Consider the following 19394-nt stretch of genomic DNA (forward strand, 5'->3'; position numbering starts at 1 on the left):
AGAATCTGTGTCTTGTAGTCACTCTTAAGTTGTGAAACGGCAGCTTTTTTCTTTCTCAATTTGCCAATTAATACCACCTAATTCCCTCTAATATAACTCAGATAATTCTTAAACACATGGGCTTGCAGTTCTTTGTGTTCTGCTGGAACTCGTGGTTTTACATGAGCTGCTTTAGTGATTCTGATGTGGAATAAAGATCATGAAAGCCACTGTCCGCTGACACCACGAGCCATTGGCATTGTGACCAGCTGTCCCACTGTGGAGTGGACTTACTTTGTTGGTCTTCATGTCCACTTTAGTACTTCAGAAGGCTTCACTAATCTTCCCCCACCCCCCAACCTTGTTTGTCATATTTTCATAATTTTCTTTCCCGTGTCTAGATTGTGATCATTGAGGGAGCAAGACTTAAACTGGCTGCATAGGGTTAAGCTTCGTGAACGCCAGGATCTATCTCTTTGTTGTCATCTTTGATGAGCTCCTCTCAGTTTTGGTTTCCTTGCACAAATGACTGTGTTCCCTGACATTATACACAAGCTCCTTTCACTGCACAAGTAGAAATTGTAAAATCACTGCTTGTCTAATACCTCCCTCTATCCTAGGACTAAAGAGAGTCCTTATAGGGTTCTGTAGAGACGGCGAGTGAATAGTCACGTCATCTCTTCACCGTAACAGTGTCTATAGAAAAATTACACCATGATTATGAATTGTGTCTCACTAATTGAATTGGAAAATGTGAGGAAGGTTTGGAAGTAAGCCCTTGTTTATAATTATTAGTGATTTAAGCGTTTGTGTATTCTTGAGAGTTTATATCTATTGACTCCATCTGTATCTTGAAGATTCCTGAGAAAACATGTATGCAGGGCCTTCAAATGCCGCGAAGTATAAATCTTCTATTCAAACTTATCCCCATTGGTTTTGGCAATAAGTATCAGCTGGAAAACATAGTTTAAGCACAGAATAATGATACGTGATGTGTTGCAAATAACAAGAAACTATAAATTGAGAGAAAGTAGCCAGTCCTTTAGTATCGGGGTAGCCCCACATATTACAAGGGCTCAGTCAGGGTCGTTTAACTTACTTTCCAGTATGGGTTTCCCATTAACCAGCAGTATCTTTTCTAGAGTCTGATTAGTGTAATCCTTTCTTCAGCAAAACCTCCTAGGTGGGAGCATAAATCATCTCAAAGATACTCATGTGAAGTGGAGGCCTAGCCAGAAGGTTTTTTTTGTTTCGTTTTTTTGTCTACGCAAGATGTGCTGCATACTTACTAACAACCAGCATTGCAGCCTCTGCCTGCCTGCTGGAAGTATAATAAGGATAGCAGGCATTTCTGAGAAATGAAGTGACTTTTAGAAGAACCAAGTAAATACACCACAATAGTCCTGCAAGAAGCAACAACTACTCAGTAAACAGCACAGGTCATGGGTCTGGGTGAGGTCAGTCGTAGCTAGCAGTAATGCGAGTATAATACTTCACTTCCTCTGGAGCGGTGTGATCTACATCAGTCTCTGCACAGCCCAAATCACCCTAACTTCCTTTTACCTTTTCCACAACCCTTTGAGATGGCCCTGAGGTTCAAGTCACCAAAAAGACAGTCTGTCCAGTAACTAATTTGCCAAGTTATCAAAAAATTACTGTGTAAATTTTTGTTTGTGTTCCTTTTTTTCCTCTAATCCTTAGAACCTGTAAATGTCGTAAGTATTCTTGAAGAATACGTGTGTATATATCAACAGTATTCCAGAAGAGTATTCTAAAAACTTTAAGTTTTTAGTAAATTGGTAATTCTCTTGAACTTGGTCACTCGGCTCCTGGTCTGGTCCACCTGTCACTTTGACTGTAGGAATAGATCTGGTGCCTTCTACCTTGCAGGTTGTCTTTTTTTTGTTGTTTCTTTGGTTGGTTGGTCGGGTGATTTTTTTTTTTTTTTTGACCTGGGGTCTCACTGTCACCCCAATTGGAGTGCAGTGGTGTAGTCTCAGCTCACTGCATCCTCTTCCTCCCAGACTCAAGCGATCCTCCCTCTTCAGCCTCCCGAGTAGCTTGGACCACAGGCACGTGCCACCATGCACAGCAAATTTTTTGTATTTTTTTGGTAGAGACAGGTTTCGCCATGTTGCTGAGGCTGGTCTCAAACTCCTGAGCTCAGGAGATCCACCCACCTGGGCCTCCCAAAGTGCTAGCATCACAGGTGTGAGCCACCTCTCCCGGCCACCTTATAGGTTTTCTTTGTGCTGTAACAAGTAACTCCTACCCCTTCTAGGTAGACTGCTGGGTTCTGAAGGCTGTGGCTGTGGGTCTAGGAAGAGAGTGGGGAGGGAGTGGCAAGTCCGCCACCCTTGGCCCCATTTCTTACGCCTGGCCTTGGCCTTGGGCTCAGGCTCTCCTGCTCCCCTTAGCCATTTGCTTTCTACTTTAAATCACAGCTTTAAGATAACTTATAAATCATGCTGGATTATTTCCCTATTGAATTTAGATGTTTTGTTTTGTTGTTGTTATTGAGACAGAGTCTGGATCTGTTGCCCAGGCTAGAGTGCAGTGGTGCGATCTTGGCTCACTGCCACCTCCGCCTCCCAGGTTCAAGCTATTCTCCTGCCTCAGCCTTCCGAGTGGTTGGGATTACAGGCGCCCGCCACCACACCAGGCTAATTTTTGTATTTTTAGTGGAGACAGGGTTTCACCATGTTGGCCAGGCTGGTCTCGAACTCCTGACCTCGTGATCCACCTACCTCAGCCTTCCAAAGTGCTGGGATTACAGGCGTGAGCCACTGTGCCCAGCCTGAATTTAGATCTTAAATTTTAGGATAATCTTATTTTTAAAAAAAATCAACACAAAGCAAAAAGAACAAAACACAAGAAACATTTCCTCTATGAAAATAGCTATGTTGTGTTTCTTACCAGTTTATCACCTCAGAGGGGATTATCACTTCCCAGGTTGGCAGCTGTGCACATTTAATGAGCATTTTCTTTGTTCTATGGCGCCACAGCTTTGCATACCCAGCTGTTATAGGTCCTTATGAGGGAACCTGAGCAAGCGGTTATTGCAGAGCCAGCCCTTGTTCTGCCTGATGTTCGCTTTGGTGTCGTTTTCTGATTCTAGGTGGAGGTTGTGGAGGAGTCAGGTTTCCAGGTGGGTGGGGGAGCATCCGAGGAGCATGGGTTTGGACCCTGATGGGATGTGGAAGGTTGAGGACGAGCAGCAGGAATCCCAGCCTGGTGTGGATCTGGGGCAGTAGCTGTCCTTCCTTGTTCTTTCTTGGTCACTGTGTTACTGTTTGGAACACAGGGTACTTTGAAGACATGATAACCTACTCTTGGACACACAGTAAAAAATGACTTATTTTTTTGTGAGGAATGTGAGAATAAGTGTTATTATCCACATTCTATATGCACATCTCTGTTATGTCCTTAGCATAGAATACAGGCACTATAGGAAAAATGGCATTGGGGCTAAATTACCCAAAACCTATGTAGCAATAACAGTCCTAATAAAAATGCATGTTAGATTCTTTTAAAAATTAAGCAATAGGCTGGGCGCGGTGGCTCACTCCTATAATCCCAGCACTTTGGGAGGCCAAGGTGGGCGGATCACTTGAAGTCAGGAGTTCGAGACCAGTCTGGCTAACATGGTAAAGCTCCATCTCTACTAAAAATACAAAAATTAGTCGGGTATGGTGGCACACGTCTGTAAGCCCAGCTACTTGGGAAGGTGAGACAGGAGAATTGCTTGAATCTGGGAGGCAGAGGTTGCAGTGAGCCGAGATCTTGCCATTGCACTCCAGCCTGGGTGACAGAGCGAGACTCCATTACATACACAAAAAAATAATAATTAAGGAATACCAGAGTAAATATAAAGAGTTTGCTTTTAAAGGTAGTTTGACAGTGGAGTATACCCAGTGGTTGAGGCTGCCAATTATGCAATAAGCAACACATGCAAAGAGCCTGTGGCTAAACCGAGTGAAGATGACGGGTGGGGTGAGTGGGCTCAGTGAGCTTTGTGTTTACCTGCCATTACTCAGTGGCTCAAAATAGTAACAGGCAGGGGAGACTAAGGTTTAAACCAGTATGGCTCTCACACCATACTCACCTCCTCCTTCCACATTACAAATTGCATGTGAAATGATCCTTGCTCCAGAAACACATATTGCATATATTTTAAGGCTTTTGACAGATATCATTGTAGTGCCTTCCAACAAAAGCCATGTACCCGATTACCAGCATCACACCATCTTCCCAAGGCTAGGGACTGTCACCCCGTCCTTTTGGTTTTTTTAGACAGAATGTTGCTCTTGTTGTGCAAGCTGGAGTGCAGTGGCGCAATCTCTGCTCACTGACACCTCCGCTTCCCAGGTTCAAGTGATTCTTTTGCCTCAGCCTCCCGAGTAGCTGGGATTACAGGTGCGCGCCCCCACACCCAGCTAATTTTTTGTATTTTTAGTAGAAATGGGGTTTCACCATGTTAGTTAGGCTGATCTCAAACTGCTGACCTCAAGTAATCTGCCCACCTCGGCCTCCCAAAGTGCTGGGATTACACACGTGAGCTACTGCACCCAGCCCACCCTGTCCTTTAATGGGAGAAAATGATGTCATCTTACTTTGATGAGCATTTCTCTCACGAGTAAGATTTAAAGTGCTTTTGTTTAGAGACATAGGCATTTATTTGAGTTGCTTTGGTCCTGTTGTTCACCAGTTTTCCTGCCAGATTCTTAGAACACTTTATAAAGCAAGGTGGTCAGCCCTCTGTGGAGGAGGGGCACAGAGAGCTGCAGGATCGGGGCTTTGCTGCTAGGTGGCTGGCTCACCACCCAGGCAAGGCCCTTTCCTTGGGGCCTCAGTTACTTCACCTGTCGTGTGTGGCTAGTCCCCAGAGTACTCTTCCCTCGGGGATGTGTGTGTCTTCAATGAGCTGCTGTACCTTGGACCCTGAACACAGAGCCTGGCACAGAGTGAGGAATAAAGATGGACTGGGAGGAGAAAAAATAATAGCTTCATCATGATTTGTTTTGTCTTGTGTCTTTCAGATTTAATTTTTCCTAGTTCATCAGTGGCCCTTACACTTGTTCCTAGTGATTTTAGTCATAGAAAGAATGCCATTCTTTATGTAATCTAGCCTCTCACACCTGTTTAATGGTACAGTCTTCTCCTGCATTGGAATCGCCCATGGGGCTTTTGTTCTTTTTTCTCTTTTCTATGTTTTTGATTTTGTTTTTGTCTTTTTTTTAGCAACAGGGTCTTGCTATGTTGCCCAGGCTGAGGTACAGTGGCAATTCACAAGCACAATCATGGGACGCTATAGCCTGGATCTCCTGGGCTCCAGCAATTCTCCCACCTTCGCCTCCTGAGTAGCTGGGACTACAGGTGTACCACCACTCCTAGCTTCTTAAATGTCTTTATTCTCATTGTAAAGGTACATATATGTTAGTTTTGGAAAAATTGGGAAAAGTCTAAATTAAAAAAACAAAGCAGGCTCATCTCTTAGGGGAAAAATGAGAGGATCTGTATTTTAAGAATTTTTACTGGAAGGCCGGGTGTGATGGCTCATAGCTATAATCCCAGCACTTTGGGAGGTCAAGGCGAGAGAATTGCTTCTGCCCAGGAGTTCAAGACCAGCTCGAACAACATGGCAAGACTCTGTGTCTACAAAAAATTTTAAAGGTTAGCTGGGCGTCATGATGCACACTTCTGTGATCTCAGCTACTCAGGAAGCTGAGGTGAGAGGATCGCTTGAGCCCAGGAGGGTGAGGCTGTGTGAGCCATGATTGCACTACTTCACTTCAGCCTGGATAGCAGTGAGACCCTGTCTCCAAAAATAAAAAGAATTTTTACTGGTAATAGTGAGGAACACTGCTTTATGTTCTGTGACTAAAGCCTTTACTGCCTTTGCATAACAAAGCCCTCACCTTAATTACCTTCCCATACTTTTACATTTAGAATTTTTTCCAGTTTTCAATATTTAATCAGAATGTGATGCATTATCTTTGCACACATATTTTAACGTACTTGTCCAATTACTTCCTTAATAATAAATAATGAGAAGTGGAGTTACTGTCAAAAGAAATGCATATTTTTCTTTTTGATACATGTTGCTTTCCAAAATTACACTGAATTGCCAGAGTACTTGAGAATTGCCATTTCTTTATATCCTCATCAATACCAATTAGCATTTTTAAAATCTTGGCCATATTGATAGATTAAACATGCTTCATTGTTTTATTTCTATTTCTGTAGTGATTAGTAAGAACTGTTTTAAAACAGCTTTTTAAGATATAGTTCATGTACCATATAGTCCTTGCTTTAAAGTGTACAGTTGAGTGGTATTTAGTGTATTGTGTAACCATCACCACAGTCAATTCTGAAACATTTTCACCACTCCAAAAAGAAACCTAGTACCATTAGCAGTTATTCCCCATTTCCCCTGAACCCCCATCTCCAGCCAACCACTAGTCTTTCTACCCCCATGGATGTATCTATTCTGGGCATTTCCTAGAAGTTGCATCACACAGTATGTGGTCTTTTGTGACTGGCTTCTTTTACGAAGCATGTTTTCAGAGTTCATGTTGTAGTATGTGTGGTTACTTCCCTTTTTACGGTTGAATAATACTCCGTTTTGGATATATACTGTGTTTTGTTTTTCTCTTCATCACTTGATGGGCATTTGAATTGTTTCCACTTTCTGGCTATTTGTAAAAGGCTGTTGTGAACATTTTTGACAATTTTTGTGTGAACATGCATTTTCAGTTCTTTTGATTATATACCTAAAATAGGAATTACAGAGGTCATATGGTAATTTTATGTTTGACCTTTTGAGGAATTGCCAGACTGTTTTCCAGAGTGGCTGCTGCCTTCTACATTCCCACACCAATGTAGGAGGATTCCAAGTTCTCCATGTCCTGGCCACCCTGTTGCTGTTGGTTAGCATTTGACTTTTTATTATAGCCATGTGGTAGGTGTGAAGTGGTATCTCACTGTGGTCTTAAATTGCATTTCCCTAATGGCTAATAAGGTTCAACATCTTTTCATGTGCTTATTGGCCATTCTTGTATCTTCTTTGGATAAATATCTATTCAGAGCTTTCACTCATTTTTTAGTTGAGCTTTTGTCTTTTTATTACTGAGTTCTAAGAGTTTTAAAAATATGTTCTAGATGCAAGTGCTTTATCAGACCTATGATTTGCAAATATTTTCTCTTTCACTTTCCACTTTCACAGTTCATTATTTTGTAATGGTATCCTTTGAAGCATAAAAGTTTTTAATTTTTTATGAAATCAGTTTATTTTTCTTTTATCACTTTGCGCTTTTGGTGACATAGTAAGAAACTGCCTAATCCAAGGTCGTGAAGATTTATTCTTGGTTTTCTTCTTTGAATGGTACGATTTTCACTCTTACGTTGAAGTCTTTGCTCCACCTTGAGTTCATTTTCGAGTGGGAGGTAGGGAGGAGGCTGCCTGCATCCTTCTGCCTGGGCTGTCCAGTGCCTGTGCTCCTCCTCATTGTCATTGAGAAACGATCCCTCCCTCCCTTGTGTTGCCTCAGCACCAAGGTGTAGAACATTTTTGTATTTGTTGTTTCTTTGTATTTTGTGAGGTGTCTGCATTTTCTTTGCCCAACTTTTTAGTGGGATAGTATCCTTTCTTTCCTGACAGCATTTGCATAAAAGAAGACCAACCAATTTGCTTGCAGTTTTTCACTTTTTTTTTTTTTTTGAGACGCGGTCTCTCGCTCTGTCGCCCAGGCTGGAGTGCAGTGGCGCAATCTCGGCTCACTGCAAGCTCCGCCTCCCGGGTTCACGCCATTCTCCTGTCTCAGCCTCTCCGAGTAGCTGGGACTACAGGCGCCCGCCACCACGCCCAGCTAATTTTTTGTATTTTTAGTAGAGACGGAGTTTCAGCATGGTCTCGATCTCCTGACCTGGTGATCCGCCCGCCTCGGCCTCCCAAAGTGCTGGGATTACAAGCGTGAGCCACCGCGCCCGGCCACAGTTTTTCACTTTTTAAACTCCATTATGTGTTTATGTTAAGAAGGCTTTCTCATCCTCATGTGTCCTAAAAGTATTTTAAATTTTTTTCTCCATTTTAATCCATTTTTATTCACTTTAGTCCGTACGAATTTTTTTTTTTTTAAATGAAAGGGAAGATGAGGATCAAAGATGCCTCACCACTCTTGAATATAAAGCACCACCTTTAGGAGACAATTGTCCTCTGTTTTCTGGGGTTTCATTTTCTGGGGTTTCACTTACCAGCAATCCCAAAATAAGTGAGTGCAGTACAATAAGGTGTTTAGAGAGAGAGAGACCACATTCATGTAGCTTTTATTACAGTGTATTGTTAATAATGGTTCAATTTCATTATTAATGTTAATCTCTTACTATACCTAATTTATAAATTAAACTTTATCATAGGTGTGTGTATAGGAAATAATACAGTATACACAGGATTCAGTACTATCTGAAGTTTCAGGCATCCACTGGGAGTTGGAACCCGAGCTCTGAGGATAAGGGGGGACTTCTGTATGCTAATTTGATGTACACATATGTCTGTTTCTGGACTTACGTAAAGAAATTAGCTTTATAATATGTTTCAATATCTGGCAATATAGATTGCCCCTTTATTTTTACTGTTTTTCAAAATTTTCTTGGCTCTTAGAAAAGCAAAATCGCACAAAATGTGGATTACTTTTGGGGCAGCTTCCACCACGATGGCTTTGTTCTGTGCTTTAAAGGGAGGTTCCGAAGTACTCTCCCTCCATCCTCAGTGCCTGCCTGCCAGTGGGAACTGGGCAGGGAGGTTGGGAAAGTCTGAAGGATGCTTCTGACAGATTTGGGGGCCACCTGCAGTTCACATCCAACTCTCATGGCTCATTGAACACCAGCCTGGGAGAGGAGGAAATTAAGTGTGCCCCTGTATTTGTAAGTACTTTGCAAAACTTAGCAAATATACAGAATTCCATGGGGAAGGACAGACACAGGGACGTAAGACATTTTCCATTCCACCGTTGACTCAGCTTCACCCTCAGAATGGCTTTTGAGATGCATGTTGTAAGCAATATGTAGAGCTCGTTAAACTGTGCATTTGTCTTCCATCCAGAGGTAGACAAATAACAGACCAAATTTTAAATTTGCCATATAGTTTCCACCCATCCTGTTTTGACATATGGTCGGGTGTAGTGCAAAAGACACTGTTAAAAATACACGCCGGGCTGGGCGTGGTGGCTCATGCCTGTAATCCCAGCACTTTGGGAAGTTGAGGCGTGCTGGTCACTTGAGGTCAGGAGTTCAAGACCAGCTTGGCCAACATGATGAAACCCCATCTGTACTAAAAATACAAAAATTAGCCAGGCGTGGTGGTGGGCATCTGTAATCCCACCTACTTGGGAGGCTGAGGCAGGAGAATCGCTTGAACCCAGGAGGCAGAGGTTGCAGTAAGCTGAGATGGCGCCACTGTACTCCAGCTTAGGCAATAGAGTGAGACTCCCGTCTTAAAAAAAAAAAAAAAATACAAGCCAGTTGGGTGGCACCACACATCTGTGATCCCAGCTACATGGGAGGCTGAGGTGGGAAGATCACTTGAGCCCAGGAGGCCAGCCCGGGCAACATAGGAAGACCTTGTCTCTGAAATGTTAAAAAAAGAATATTTTTAAGTCCCAAATGAAATCACTGTGTTAATTTTTGGTGAATTAAGAACAGTCTGCTTATAATTTACTTGTAGAGCTAAATTTTTTGCCTAATTTTTATATAATTTTTTTGGTATGTGTTATTTCTGTACTTTAAGAAACAGAGGACAACTGTGTGGTCTCTTCAACAAGGTAGTGTCAGGAGTAAAAAAAGGGAAGACACAATAGATTAAGAACCTTAAAAACAACCAAATACAGGATGTGGGACTTCATGGAGTCCTGATTTTTGCAAACCAGGTTTAAAAGTCATGTTTCGGACAACCAGAGAAATTGGGATATGACTCAGTATTAGCTGATACCCAAGAAGGATTGTTCTTTTTCTTAGGTGTAATGATGATAGCCTTTCCTTTCCATTTTTCTATATGTTTGAAATTTTCATAAACGTAAAAGAAAGAGACCTAAATGAGGCTCATTTTGTGTTTCTCCCATTCCTCCATATCTCCATTCCTGTTGATTTCTCGATGGACCTTCCAATACACAGGGATAAGCCAGTTGAGCAGTGGACTTAATACCAGTACTGCATGCTTGCAGGGGCAGCTCAAGGACTGTTTGCTTACTGAAGCTTTATTTAACAATTATAAAAGATAAAGGAGGGGGCCAGGGATTCCAGTTTATGCCCCATAACAAGAACTAGTTAAGTGAGTATAAAGTTAAAAGAGTAACGTGCCGTTCATTACAAGTCATTCCAGCCCACTATCTGAGACAGTTTAGTGGTATGGGGCAGAACATGGAAAAAACACTAAGCAAAGCATGTGTGTTGCGGGGGAGATATGAGGCTTTATTGATGATGGTTCATACGTAAGCATTTATATAGAAAAAAGAAGGGAAAAAAACCTATCAACACTTTAATAGTGGACTCCTGGATAATGGGATTTTAATTGTTGTTAATTATTTCTGTAGTAGTTCTCTAGCTTTCCACATTTCCTGCAGTGTATATATATACTTTTTCAATCAGGAAAAATTAAACATGAGAGGCTGTTTTCTCTTAGGAGTTGAGCCCTGCATTCATGGTGTTCTGCCTCAGCTAGGATGCTGATTTTGCTTTGGGTCCTTCTCAGACTTCCAAGAGTTTTGCTCCCAAGCCCAGCCACTCAGCTTTTCTACATACTTATTTTCTAGTTCTCATAAAGGTAAAACCAAAACAGAAAACTCTATAACTTTTTAAAAGTGAGCTTTGATTCATGAAAAATTATTTTTATAGTTTTCTCTCCTCTTTGTGAATATACAGTTTTGAGTCATACATTTTTAAAAAATCTGAGTGGCGTACTTTAGGGGAGGTAATGAGGGTTGTGGAAGCAAGCTGGAAATATCAGAGTACTAGAGAAAATTGGAAATCCCGCAACTGTGGGTGATACTGTTGCACATTAGGAACACTTCTTTTATTGCCTAAGTCTTTTTTAGTAAGTTTATCTGAAGAATGCTTGTAGTTTGTAAAGAATAAGGCTCTATCGGTCCCCTTTTCCATTTTCCTTGCTGTTAAAAGGTTTGGTCTGGCTTATTTCAGGCAGCTGAAAGCAAACTCTTTCTGTATTTTTAGCAGATCACCAAATCTTTAAAAATTGTCTGCTGTCTGAGTGGAGATTTTAATGAAAAATAAAGCGCAGGACAAGAATGCATTTCCCATTGTACTGGGTGGTTGTATTAAGGCTAAGTGTCATTAGTATTTTAGGAGAGGTAATGTTTGCTGTGAAATCAAGCTGCAGGCATTGTCCTTCTAGTCATGTGATAATGAAATCCAAAAGGTGGCTCTGATTCTTTTTGCTACATCAAATGTTTGTAGTACATTGCAATTGTTCAGGCCTTGGCAATCTTTTTTTTTTCTTTTTTTTTGAGACGGAGTCTTGCTCTGTCGCCCAGGCTGGAGTACAGTGGCGCCATCTCAGCTCACTGCAAGCTCTGCCTCCTGGGTTCACACCATTCTCCTGCCTCAGCCTCCTGAGTAGCTGAGACTACAGGCGCCCGCCACCATGCTTGTAGTCCTAATTTTTTCTGATTTTTAGTAGAGATGAGGTCTCATCGTGTTAGCCAGGGTGATCCCGATCTCCTGACCTCGTGATCTGCGTGCCTCGGCCTCCCAAAGTGATGGGATTACAGATGTGAGCCAACGCGCTCAGCCAGGCCTTGGCAACCTTTTTAATTAGGTTGTATCCTATGAAATTGCCAGTATTTGGCCATTTGGGACCTACAGAACCAGCAGTTTCATATGGTCCAGCTGGTATAATACACAGCTTTTCCTGTAGTTGTGTATATCGTAGAGTGAGTTGGGTTTTGGTTGCTACAGTGAAGAGCCAGCCATTGTCTTGCTTGGATGATAATTGTATACAAGTGAACTTGAATCAGCCTTGCTGCTGAGTTGGGTTGATTTCTGTGCTTCTGGATCTTCTTAAAGTCATCAGTGGGTTAGAGAACTACACCAGTCTTCTCTCTGTGGTCAGTATTATCCATCAGCTTTTGCTTTTGTTTGAGAAATAATTAATGAATATGACTTGGAACTCTGAGAGGTTAAAGTATTTTTATTATTTTGCTTTCTTTTAGTCTCAGATGCAAACATCAGTGGGAATCGTACCCACACAAGCAATTGCAACAGGCCCCACTGCAGATCCTGAAAAACGCAAACTGATACAGCAGCAGCTGGTTCTACTGCTTCATGCTCATAAGTGTCAGAGACGAGAGCAAGCAAACGGAGAGGTTCGGGCCTGCTCGCTCCCACATTGTCGAACCATGAAAAACGTTTTGAATCACATGACGCATTGTCAGGCTGGGAAAGCCTGCCAAGGTAAGTGCTGTTTTTGGAACTCCTAGTGGCAGAGGTCAGGAAGAATTTGCCTTTATTGTTCTTACAGCAGCTCTCTGGTTCATAAGGCTCCGGCAGCCTGAGTGCTACCTTCCATTGGGTGTGGCAAGACATGTTGCGCTCACGTTCCTCACGCGGTGACAGTCTGGTGCTCCAGGAAGTCTTATCTGCTGAAGAGAAAGGCGATTTGGTTTTCTGATACTCTGTGAGCTTCCGCTGCTTGAAGCTGTGCCCCGTATTTGTTCTTTTCCTCCTTCCTCTGTCACGGAAGACATTGGTCACTTCTTGATTACTGTCTTTGTTGTGAATGTCTAGATTGTGGTTTTCTTTTGGGCAATGAACATAGCACACGCGTGTGCAGGCACACGCCCTTCCGGCACCCCAGCATCTGTCTTGGTGGCCTGCGGCCTTGCTCCTCTGTCCTGTGTCTTGAGGCAAGTGCGGATGACAGCGAAGTTGTCCTGGGTGACTGGCAGTGACATGGGGAACTATGCACTGTATCATCCCAGGGGAGGTGGTGAACTAGGCACTTCATGTGCCCTCTGTCTCCCCTTTTACTGCAGACACCTCATTTCTACCGAAGGAAGTGTTTCCTATTAACAGCTGTACTTTCCTTTAATCTTTATTCTCTTTCCTTCTCTTCTTATGCTCATAAACTTTAGGGGAATCTCCCCCTGGTCTCCCTGTCTCCCGTTGTGACATTTGTGAGTCCCCAGAGTAACCCTGTCGTAACAGAGAAGCAGAGAAGGGTAAGGTGGTTAGACCTTTAGAAGTTGAAGACGGAGTAACCAGGGTCAGTTAGCCTCTGAAGTACTTCTTCACCAAGTGCCCAGAGTCCCTTTCAGAATCTCTACAGACTTCTCATTTGCTTCTCTATCTGTATTTCTTCACTGTAGTATTTGGGTGGTTTCATCTTGAAACATAATTGAACATTTTTATTTTAAATAGTGACATCACAGAACTATTATTTGTTCTACCTTTCATTGCAGTTGTTCGCTATTCCAGGTTGAATAGTTTTTGTTTTGTTTTGTGGGCTGCCCGTAATCACCCATCCTTCATAACATTGCTTCTAGGGGAAGTTTTGTTTGGATTTCTCAACAGTCAACTTACAAACTTTTTGGAAAACAGCCTGTTTGTAAGTTGAGGACTGCCTATACTGTGTTATGGTTACACTTGTTACCATTTTCTTATGGAATCTGGCATTATAATTTAGGTATAATTGAAAGTGTGACGATTTGGATAGAAAAATAACATCTCGTTGTTTTTCTGGTCATAGTTGCCCATTGTGCATCTTCACGACAAATCATCTCTCATTGGAAGAACTGCACACGACATGACTGTCCTGTTTGCCTCCCTTTGAAAAATGCCAGTGACAAGCGAAACCAACAAAGTAAGTGAGCACGGGGGCAGAGAAGCTTGGAGATGAGAATAGAAGTTGTTTCTAAAGAAAATTCAGAGAGTAGGTAGGGAGTGGGCAGGGGTTATGAGCCACGGAGTGCAGGGTGAGGTAGGGCGGACAGCAGCCCAAGGTATAGCCAAGGTCAGAGGGCAGGCGGACTCTCCATGTCAGAAACGGCTGTGATAATGTTGGACCCTGACTCACTCACTGCCTCTCCCTCACCCTGCCCCCTGCATACACGCACTTGAAGCAGCATGGAACAGCAGAGTCACTTTGTTCACTGAGCCAACATGAAGACATGGTACTTCCTGACAGTTACTCCGTACGTGAGAATTTAAATTCCATGTCGCTATAATGGCGGTGACGTCTTGGGGAGGGGGATAGAGGGGATACTTCTTTTGGAATGGGAAAGCTCTTATCCTAAAGTAAATTTTGAAGGCTCTGTCAGTCAGTCTGGGTCAGTATAAAATCCCACACAGACATTTGTGAAGATTTCCCTCTACGTGGAGCTATGGTCCCCAGACCTCTTTGTATAACTAACCATTCACTCTGCTTCGCAGTGAGAGCCTCTGCCCTAGGGCTGCTGCATCCTGGTCACTCCAGTCGTTTTGCCGTTGTCTAGATTGTCTGTAGCCCTCGGCACGGCTGGTTACGCAGCAATCCCTGCTTGTTGGGAGGTCCGCCTGGGGCTCTGGGGCTCCCTGCCATTTGTAGGCTTCAGGCAGTAAGAAGGATGAACCTCCCTCCCGTTTTTCAACCATCTTCCTGTCATTTTAGAGGTAAAACCGTGGTCTTTGGGTGTGTCCTTCAGTTTCGGACAGCTAGGAAGTGCCCTTGAATCTCCTGTCCCCTCTGGCTGGAGCTGCACCCTTAGCGACCCTTCCAGCACAGCACAGTCTTCCTCATCTTCCTCCATCTCGTCTGTGCCATCTTGCCACCCTCCCCTGTTTTGTGTATTACGTGTTCATTCCTCTCATTCTTCTTGATCATCCTTCCTCAAGACCCCGCAGCTGCCTGGAGAACATGTGCTGCTTTTCTTTCTGGTTGTTTCTGAGTGGCCCAGGGAAGGATGGAAAAAGTGCTTTGTTCCTAAGAGTACTGTGGAGTGGCGTGCCAGTGACAGCCCTCGTGGTTTTCCTTTTACTGAGTCCGGCCCACCTCCCTCTGGCGGCGAGGGAGTAGGCAGCCAGCTGATGCTGACCCTGCTTCATTTAAAGCAGGGTGTCCCTGTCACAGAGAAGAGAAATGCCAGGATAATGGGGCCTGTTATCTGCCTCCCTACAGAAGAACCACAACGAGTTTCCTTTAAAAGCCAGTTTCCTGGCCAGGCGTGATGGCTCACGCCTGTAATCCCAATATTTTGGGAGGCCGAGGTGGGCAGATCACCTGAGGTCAGGAGTTCGAGACCAGTCTCTACTAAAAACACAAAATTAGCCGGGCGTGGTGGCGCGTGCCTGTAATTCCAGCTACTTGGGAGGCTTAGGCAGGAGAATCACTTGAACCTGGGAGGCGGAGGTTGCGGTGAGCTGAGATCACGCCAGTGCACTCCAGCCTGGGCAACAAGGGCAAAACTCTGTCTCAAAAAAAAAAAAAGCCAGTTTCCTGAAAGTCAGTTAAATGATTCTTTGATTGACTAAAATTTGAATTAATAAACAATTTCCCTGGACATTTCTTATATAAAGTGACATTCTGGAATGCTGGGTCTTCTAGAACCAGATATTTGGGACAGTAGTTCTGATGGAATACAGTCTGTTTTTCCTCCCACCTTAAAGTTTTTTCTTCAGTATATTGTGATGGCTAAATTTCTTGTGTTTTAGGGCACATTTCAGTAATAGGCTCTTTAAGTGCCAAAATATTCATTGTCAAGTTTGTAGTTATACAATATTCCGTGAATAATGAGCTAGAATTTTATTCTTAACTTTTAATTTGGGGGTGTGGCTTTTTGAGGATCTTTTGTTTTTAGTACATACTACCGTGACAGTTGTAAACTTTGGTGATTTCTCTTTTTAAGAAACACTTATGTGGTTTTTGTTTTAAAAGAAAAAAGAAGCATATGTGGTTTTTTTTTTAACCATCCTTATAACTGCCTGAGTGTTGTGAAAATTGATTCTGTGCATGCTCTCTCAAGTGGTAAACCACAGGTTTTCTACTAGTCATAATGTAAGATATTACCAGGATGATTTTATAAAGTCACAAGGAAGATTTAGATTAACTTGCTGCAAGGTTTTGGTAGTTTTTTACAAAAGCATGATTGACAAGGTTTCAGCAATATCCTTTCTGTAAATTTTGTTGTTTTTTCTCTTCTCCCAAAGCAAATTATGCTTATGGTATGTGAACTCTTGAGTTAGGAACCCAGGGAGGAAAATGTGAATCCGACCCTACATTGGCTTAAGGCTGGGTTTTGAAGACAGTATAGACGTTAAAAACAACATAAGGGTGACCTCCCTCAAAGGACTGAGGTAGAAACAAGTCAGTGCAATCGGCGTTCTTTTCGAGGAGAATTGGAGTGCACCTGACTACTTTATAGAGAAAGGTGGGACTTTGTGGAGCCCAGTGCAAACAAAATAACGAAGGAAGAACATTTCAGATAGTGGGGACAGTGTCTGCACAGTGCACAGCTTGTGAGGGCATGCATTTGCCTGGAGTGGGGTTCCTGTGCAAATGAGGTGAACAGAAAGATGGACTGTGATGAGCTCCTGGAAGCCTCAGGGACTCTGCCGAGACCCACCTATGCTCGCTCTATGGAGACCGCCTTAGGGGCCCTGGGACTCTGCTTTTTAGGCAGTGTTTCCCACAGGCCAGCGCTGGTCTTACTTGATACACACTTCCTTGGTCAGCACATGCCCCACTCTCCTAACTTCTGTGATTAATGTCTCTACTGAGAGAACCTTCCAGAATCACCTGTGGAGCTAATCTGAGGTTCTTTGAAATGAAGCCCATACCACTGACTACCTTTTTGGCCTGTGTTGAGGTTTGTTTGGTTGGTTGGTTTTGAGACAGAGTCTTGCTCTGTCACCCAGACTGGTATGCAGTGGCATAGCCACGTCTTACTGCAGCCTCAGCCTCTCAGGCTCAAGCAGTCATCCCACTTCAGCCTCCTGAGTACCTGGGACTGCGGGCATCTGCCACCATACCTGGCTAATTTTTGTATTTTTTGTAGAGATGGGGTTTCACCATGTTGCCCAGGCTTGTCTCGAACTCCTGAGCTCAAGTGATCTTCCCACCTCGGCCTCCCAAAAGTCCTGGGATTACAGGCGTGAGACACTGCGCCTAGCCTCATTCGATTTTTCCTTGAATTGTTTTTTAAAGATTGTATAATCACTAATCTCGAGTTAACCATCCCTTATAGCAATATTCAATTTTTGTTGAATAATTAGGACTTTCCAAGATATGTATTGTACGTCAGTCATGGCATCTGACCTCCAGTAAATTCAGTGCACAGAGTGGCATGGAGGACTGGGCTGTGGGACCCATGACCAGGTTCCCTTCTTGGGGCTTATGTTGCCTCACTTGTGAAGTTCTTGCTGCTCAAAGTGTAGGCCTCAGGCAAGCCATAGAGGCGCTCCCAGGTTGCTTGTAAGCAATAAAGAAATTGGGCCGCCATTTCAGACCTCTTGTATTAAAACCTGCATTTTTATAAAAATCCCGGGTGATTAGTGTGCACATTAAAATCTGAGATGCGCTGCTCTGGATGCCTTGAAAGACGAGGTATCTGGGCCAGTGCTGGTGAGAGGGTTTGAGTCATTCTCTGAGAGAGAGACCACGGGTTTTCCAACCCAGAGTCCCCCAGGGACTGTCGAAGCAAACGCGTAGGGTCGCCCCAGAGCCAGCCTAATGCACGCACTGTCCTGGCTGCGTCAGCCATGGCCCCAGCTGCTGCCGGGCATCCCCATGAGTGTAGCACCCACCGCTTCACCTGGCAACATGTTCCATCTCTAGGTGCCTCAGATTGTTTAGAACACCTCCTTTAGGTCGGGCGCAGTGGTTAACGTCTGTAATCCTTGCACTTTGGGAGGCTGAGTGAGGCAGGCAGATTGCCTGAGCTCAGGTTCAAGACCAGCCTGAGCAACACAGTGAAACCCCGTCTCTACTGAAATACAGATAATTAGCTGGGCATGGCAGCATGCGCCTGTAGTCGCAGCTACTCAGTATCCTGAGGTGGGAGGCTGAGGCAGGAGAATCACTTGATGAACGCGGGAGGCAGAGGTTGCAGCGAGCCAGGATCGCACCACTGCAGTCCAGCCTGGGCGACAGAGCGAGACTCCATCTCAAAAAAACAAAACAAAAAAAACAAAAAAAACCCTCCTTTTATTATATGGAGTCAAGATCTCCCTCGTTTGAGCTGCCGCTCATCGAATAGCCCATCAGGTGCCCAGTGAGTGTGTGTGGAGCAGGCCCTTTGTTCACTTGAGGGCCCTTCAGAGATTTTCACCTCTTTTGACAGACTGTCGTGGGATGGCAGACAGCAAGGAGCAGAATCTGAAGGCTGTAGAGAGAATGGTGGGCTTGATTGACCCTGACTTAAGCACCAAAGGGTTGTGGGTGATGTCTTTCATCTGAACGGCTTTGCTCCTTGCTAGCAAGGAGCATTGTCACTGCACCAGTGTCACTTGGCTTCTGAAGAAAGCCTTTTGCTTGAGGGCTTGTGGCCATGTCAGATAGGAGGCTGAGTCTCCAGCCTGGCAGTGCCTGGGTCCCCCTCAGTGCTTCTCTTCGCTGTCGTGCCTCATGCTGTGCATAGGAAGGTGCCAGGTAGGAAGTAGGTCCTGGCCTACACAATGCCCGCAAGGTACGGTGGTGTCACCAGCAACTTTGTAGAGATGTCTGCAGGTCTGAATAAATTCCTTTTTTTTTTTTTTTTTTTTTTGAGACGAAGTCTCACTCTGTCACCCAGGCTGGAGTGCAGTGGCGCGACCTTGGCTCACTGCAACCTCCGTCTCCCTAGTTCAAGTGATTCCTGCCTCAGCCTCCCGAGTAGCTGGGATTACAGGCACATGGCACCATGCCTGGCTACTTTATATATTTTTAGTAGAGATGGGGTTTCACCATGTTGTCCAAGCTGGTCTTGAACTCCTGACCTCAGGTGATCCCCCCCACCCTCAGCCTCCCAAAGTGCTGGGATTACAGGCGTAAGCCACCTGAATAAATTCTAGCATTGCTTTTTTAGTAGGAATCTAAGTGTCTTGGTATCCTGGGGAAACTGGTTCCATGACCCCCCAAGTATACCAAAACCAGGCGGACTCAAGCCCCGCAGCTGGCCCTCCCCAGACACAAGTTTTGCCTCCCGCACGCACTGTGTTTCTGGCCTGCGTTGGGTGACCCCGTGGCTCACTCTCGTACTGCTGAAGGATCAGCTGTAGCAACTGCTGCTCTGCTTCATGGTGTATCTCCCCCTACCCTCACAAAGTTTGGAGATTTGATTCATGTCCGTTTTCACTGAATTTCCAAATGGTGTTCAGTTTTATTGAGAATGATTAGGGGCTGAAGTTGTCTGAGTAACTGAGTGCTTTGCATCGGCAACATAGACTGTACAGGG

The 19394-nt window shown here is 44.0% G+C and overlaps 1 protein-coding gene across 7 annotated transcripts in view; it reads left to right on the top strand.

Moving 5' to 3' along the window:
* Window positions 1-19394, top strand: part of CREBBP (CREB binding protein) — a 181099-nt gene that overhangs the window by 99673 nt on the left and 62032 nt on the right. For 5 of the 7 annotated variants that reach the window (XM_058433772.1, XM_058433776.1, XM_032145431.2 and 2 more), the window contains exons 4-5: window positions 12201-12441; window positions 13736-13849. In XM_058433772.1, coding sequence (XP_058289755.1) covers window positions 12201-12441; window positions 13736-13849 — 355 coding nt within the window. The remainder of the gene's footprint in view (window positions 1-12200; window positions 12442-13735; window positions 13850-19394) is intronic. The other 2 variants (XM_032145432.2, XM_058433775.1) reach the window with 1 other exon arrangement.

The sequence above is a fragment of the Hylobates moloch genome, unplaced genomic scaffold (genome assembly GCF_009828535.3).
Source record: "Hylobates moloch isolate HMO894 unplaced genomic scaffold, HMol_V3 SCAFFOLD_23, whole genome shotgun sequence".
Lineage (NCBI taxonomy): Eukaryota > Metazoa > Chordata > Mammalia > Primates > Hylobatidae > Hylobates > Hylobates moloch.